Here is a 5,769-nt window from a genome sequence, read left to right on the forward strand (position 1 = left end):
TTGATTTCGTCCAATTCCGAGAATATTTCTTTACTAGGATTTACGAAACCAAAAACAGCAGAAAACAAAGAATCGGCACTTCGGCATCTCGTCAATAGGTTAGTTCCAGAAAATGCACGAATATGACATAAAATGTGCATATAACATGTAGATATCATCAATAATGTGGCATGGAACATAAGAAATTATCGATACGTCGGAGACGTATCAGTCACCTCCGTTGCGATGTGCTTGAACAAGTCGATGCTCATCCGAAAACGCCGCCGAAAATAGCTTTCGGGAAATATCGGATTCTCATTGAAATACGACTGCATCAACTTCTCGTGCCCTTAAATCCTTTCTCTCCATAACTTCTGTCTACCGAACACCGATCCACCTATTTTTGGCTTCTCGACGGCGCGGTATGCTAATAGTATGGATATGTTCTCTTCTTCCTCTTGGTCATACTCGTCATCCGATGAATCATATGATGAACTCTACAAATATACATATGAAATGACTTCACTACAACTAGCTAGTACAAAAAAATCGGCAAAATGATGGCGGCAGGTGGAGGTGCATACCTTGCGAGCAAACCGGCGAGCATCTTGGCTGCGCCATGTTGACAGTAGGCTCGACAATGATGACAATGATGACATGGCGACGGCAGCGCGGGGTAGGGAGAGGACACGGGGGAGGCGAGGAGAAGCGCCGGCCTTGTGCCCGTCGGTGGCGACGGCGGCGGGTCGGTACAGCGCGGCGGAGCGGCCGGAACTGCTGGGAGGAGGCGCGGATGAGGCGGATCTACGGCGCGGCGGCGAGCTACAGCGGGGCCGGTGGCAGAATCGACCGGCGTCGGCGGAATCGTGCGACGGCGGCGCGGTGGGAAAATGGAGGGCGTGGGGGAGGGGAATTTCAGCCGTTGTGCATTCGCGCGCGTCCAAAGAGATGCCGCGCGTTGCAGCCGACGCGTCACATTTGGCGCCCCGGATAGTGCAAAAAGTCGTGCACCTCCAAAAAAATTGCAGCACCGCCACAGATAGCGCGTCTGTGATTTCATCTCCGTGTACTGTATACTAGGGTTTTTATAGCGCGCCTGTTGGAGATGCTCTAACCATGGACGGAATAGCCCACACCCGAGAGGGTCGGGGGTGTTGGATTTTACCAGATCGAAATGCTGATCTATGGTTAATTTAGGGATGCAGCTCACGAGTGCATATGCTCCCTCCACCCATATTTCTAATTGTCAAAAAAATTGCATGTACATCTCGACAATCTATGTGCCCGTGGATAAAACATGTCTCACAAAAAGCAGTATTTTTACACCAAAATTTTGTTTTTTTTTCACACAGCTCAATTGACAAGTCAATTTTTCATGGAAGACCTTGTGCGCACAGTGCACGTAGCATGTGAAGATGCACATGTAAGTTTTTTGTTTGCAATTTTTTAATATTTCAAAATGTATCAAAGATGCATTATTTTAAAATAAAAGGAACATATGCACGCAAAAGCCAAAACATCACTCCCTGCTAGCTTGACAGAGTAGAGCAGATTGATGCAATAAACATGCATTTGCCTATCTTCTTTTCAAAACCCCATGAAAGAAACATGTGCATTTCGATTTCTTGATCATAAAATTAGTGCTTTGAAATACTAGTCATGTGCACACACAAATGCTAAATACACACAATATATCACAAGAAAAACTAGCTCCACACTACGATAAACATCACACAATCACTGTGTTCTGATGAGGAAAAAGTCAGTCTCAGCTCTCAACAACTGAAAAGAACACAAGTATTTGGGAGAAAGCCACTCCCATTTTCCCAATATAATCCCAAACTACATCCACGCAGGAAATGAACCCGATACAAACAGGTGGGAGGAACACAGGGTTTGTGTCTACAAAATCAGCAACTGAGATTACAATGAATTTCAACTAAATCGAACAAATGAATGAAAAATTGAGCTTACAGAACCAGAAACAGCACAAGGATGTCAGGCTATGAACAAAGGAATCTAATGAAACTGAGTACTCGATCAGGATAGGCCAGGTTAGAAGGTGCTGCTGCTTTCGCTGGCAGAGATCGAGCTGCTCTCTGACTTCACAACTGGATGCCCTTTGCTGATGTCCAAACCCTGGAGCCGCGCAAGATGGTCCTGCTGCATGATATCTGAGAGCGTGTTTGGGTGGGAAAGCATCTGATGGTTTGGTACATTCGGATGAGGTGGGTGGAATGGGGGTGGAAACCGGGCACCACCCTGGTGCTGGGCTGTGTTTTGCTGGGATTGCGGGAAGAAGGAAGAGTTGTATAGGACATGTTGCAATCCCATGCTATATGCATCACTGGAATTTGACATCTCACCGGTAGCCATCTTAAGCCTCTCCACTTCCTGCTTCAGGGCGTCATTCAGAGCTGCACGATATACCAGGTTTTTTACACCATTAGGCATAGGTATTCTAACAAAAGCAAATTACAGTCACCACTTTGTTCTACACTGGTCCAGTACAAATCAATCTGTTCCTTATATTATAGGTACAAATGCATTATATGTGGTGATTTGATAAAGCCAAACGTAACCTTATTCCAGGTGTCTGTTACAAGAAAAAACATAAAGTACATTTATAATACTGCAAATAAGAAAAGAGCACCAGATGAGTAAAATAATGTCAAGTTTTACTTCCACCAGAAACAATGACTGAAGCAATGGAAAAAAATATAAGCCTAGACTGACTTATAACATGAAACAGAGTGAGCAAACAGAAAATGATTACTGTTTTGGATGACATCTAATATCAGTTCCAAGACATGCCAGTTTTATAAATAGTTATGTTACTGAAAAGTATTAAACTGAAAACTACAGTATCATTATTAATCTAATCAAGGGAAAAATGATTACCATCACGCAATTGAGCTTGTTGCTCCATGGCCTGCAACCTTATCTTGAGCTCTGCATTTTCTGAAGAAAGCCCAGTTGTATCTCTCTGCGAGTTAATAAAACACAACATTTAATGGGCATCAAGTCATTCAACTCAACAGCGCAGCAATCCTAGAAGCTTGATGCTCCTTCAAAGTCAACAACATAAAAATATAGCAACCCCCAGAACGAGACAGTCAAAGTCAACAATCAACACAATTATTTATTCTCTCATGCAGAGAATCAGGATTAACTCTCCTAAAAGCTCCCATAACAACATATAATAATCCAATGGGTCTATAGATTTATCACAGCATGTGCAAGTCCTAGTCCATACATGATTACATTCAAAGAATCCAGATTCGATCTGCAAAGAAGCTCTAATCTGGTAGTTGCCTAGTAATTACGATACACGGCAAGCTTATTTTGCTACTGCAATAAACTACATAGAATTACTGTGCCTGATACCCATGAGACGACAGATAGACGGAAAGCGGGAAAAGTGTACCTGAAATAGTGTGAGCTGAGCTGAGAGAGTAGTCGCTTCAGTCTGAAGAGTTTGAACCTTCCTCTCGAGTTCTGTCATATAACGAGCCTTTCTTTCTTTTGATCGAGCCGCAGATTGTCTGTTTGCTAGAATTCTGCGCGACAACAAACTTAGAGAGTTAACACAAGCCTCCAAATGTTTTGAATCTTGTTAGGAAAAACATATTGGATATTAAAGACTATGGGGCATAGCAGAGCTCATGCACCACAACTAGCAATGCCTAAGCATCTGTATTGTAAATGCACCTTCAATTTCCTTTTTCATGATAAACAGAATGCACAAATTCAAAGCACCCATGGGTCAGGACCCTACAAAAAATGGACTGTGCCATAAGAGCCAGAAAAATCGTACTTAGAACATTATATGGCTGAAACCTGGCTGTACACATAACTTCAAGGTGAACATTTCTTTTAAGTGCAGTTAATTTTGATGCACCATGCATTTTACTGTAAATAAACGACATTGACTTCAAAGTTTGGATGGGGAAGATCTCATTAAAAGTATAAAATCAGAAGTTTGTTGAGCTGTGAAAAATTGATATTATGACGATTATCTCTGGTAATATCTCCACCATGCTGAATTTTTTTAAGAAAAAAAAAACTAACTTTGGAGACAGGAGTACATTGCAGCCTTGCAAGCGACATCAAAAGTTTTGCAGCATACAGAAAAGACTAACTGATGCATCAAATCTTTAGAAGAAAATGAGAGTTTCAGAAATGAAAATCCAGCTGTTTACAGCTAGCTAGCAGATAAGTTTTGTACAGTGCGATGTCACTTTCAGCAATTTGATTGGCTATGAATGACTTGAAGGAATGATTCGAACAGAAAAGTGTAGGCGAGAAAGGAAAACCCTGTCATGTACTATCAGCTATCATTGGTCTCCTACTTCCTTTCGCAATCAAGCCACTCAATTAGTCATAATAAATTTGCATGCCCCACGAGTCTAGTGTGTAGCATTTCTATGCATCGTTAGTAAGCCCATAGTAGCAATGTAATCCTCAAAACTAAATCGCGTCTGAGCACACTGCAAGTAAGAAATTAAGTGAATCACAGCAGCTACCCTTTTACTGGAAAAGAAATCTTGGTTAACTACCCAACTCTGCAGCACAATACGTACAACCCAGCCATCTAACAGGAACAGGCAGTTGTCCATAATCCCACCAACCAAGGTCTTAACTTCCAACCTGCCAGCCAACCATCCAACACCATCTAGCCACGGTACGTACGTACAGAAAGGCCAAAATGAGCATCGTTTCCCTAAGCTGTAGGCATTTCTGTAAAGAAAAAGATGATGATTGTCCTTGGAGTTCTCACGTCATCACCCGCCACCTCGGAAGAACGAAAGAAGTGATCTATAGCGTACAGCCATATCCCTACCAACTAGACAGTAGCGCAAGTACTCAACATTCCGCATCTACGGAGCACGCATAACGAACTGAGCAGACGGAGGAGGGAGAGATCGGGATGGGCGGCACCTTTTGGCTCGCTTGGGGTCAATGGCTGCGAGCTCGGCGAGCTGCTCGGGGGACATGGCCTTCTTGGCCTCGAGGACGTCGGCGAGCGCCTGGGCGGCGGCGGCGTCCTTCCTTGCGGCGCTGGCGGCGGCGGAGAAGAGGCCGGAGCCGTCGACGGAGCTGCTGTAGCGGTGCTTGGGCCGCGGCGGGGACGAGGTCTCGGCGGCGCGGTGGCGGTCGCGGTCGGCGGCGGCGGCGGGGCCGGAGGAGATCTTCTCGATGTCCATGAAGGTGGAGAAGAGGTCGTCCTCGGAGCCGATCTCGTCGAAGGCCGCGGAGGCGTCGGCGTCGGCGCCGGCGCTGGCGAGGTCGAGGTCGTCCGGGAGGCGGAAGGCGACCTCAGATCTGGCGCGGCGGTGGTGCGCGCCGCGCATGGCGTTGGCCGCCGCCGCCATCGATGGGGAAGGTGGCGGGAAGGGGCGCGGCGGCGGATCGGCGGGCTTGGGCTGCTGCATTGGTTGGGGGAGGCGGCGCGGTCGGGTGGTCGGGCGGCCGGGGAGTGGAGGAGGAGGAGGTGTAGATAGGACGCGCAGGGGCAGGCAGGCTGCTGCCGCTGCTGTGTTATTCCTGTAGCTCGCTCTCGGGTTTGGTTTGGTTTGGTTTTTAAGAGAGGTGGAGTGGGATCTGGGACTGTGATGAGAGCATCCCCACTCGTTTCGGCTCCCACGCCCAAATCCGGCGAAATTTTCGTCCAAATCCGGCGAAATTTTCGTCCGGATTGGAAGAAGATTTGGCGTGGGGAGGCCCATTTTCCCAGCCGCGAGCCCAGGATGGATGCAACGTAATACGACGAATTCAGACAAAATAGGC

The 5,769-nt window shown here is 46.3% G+C and overlaps 1 protein-coding gene across 1 annotated transcript; it reads right to left on the reverse strand.

Moving 5' to 3' along the window:
• Positions 1–1,762: 1,762 nt before the first annotated feature.
• Positions 1,763–5,511, reverse strand: LOC127294902 (transcription factor RF2b). Its single transcript, XM_051324812.2, has 4 exons — positions 4,921–5,511; positions 3,407–3,539; positions 2,881–2,965; positions 1,763–2,396 (listed from the first exon to the last, which is right to left on the reverse strand). Exons 1-4 carry the CDS (start codon positions 5,412–5,414, stop codon positions 2,035–2,037), a joined length of 1,074 nt encoding a protein of 357 aa, XP_051180772.1. The 5' UTR covers positions 5,415–5,511; the 3' UTR covers positions 1,763–2,034.
• Positions 5,512–5,769: the final 258 nt, after the last annotated feature.

This window comes from Lolium perenne, chromosome 4 (assembly GCF_019359855.2).
Source record: "Lolium perenne isolate Kyuss_39 chromosome 4, Kyuss_2.0, whole genome shotgun sequence".
Lineage (NCBI taxonomy): Eukaryota > Viridiplantae > Streptophyta > Magnoliopsida > Poales > Poaceae > Lolium > Lolium perenne.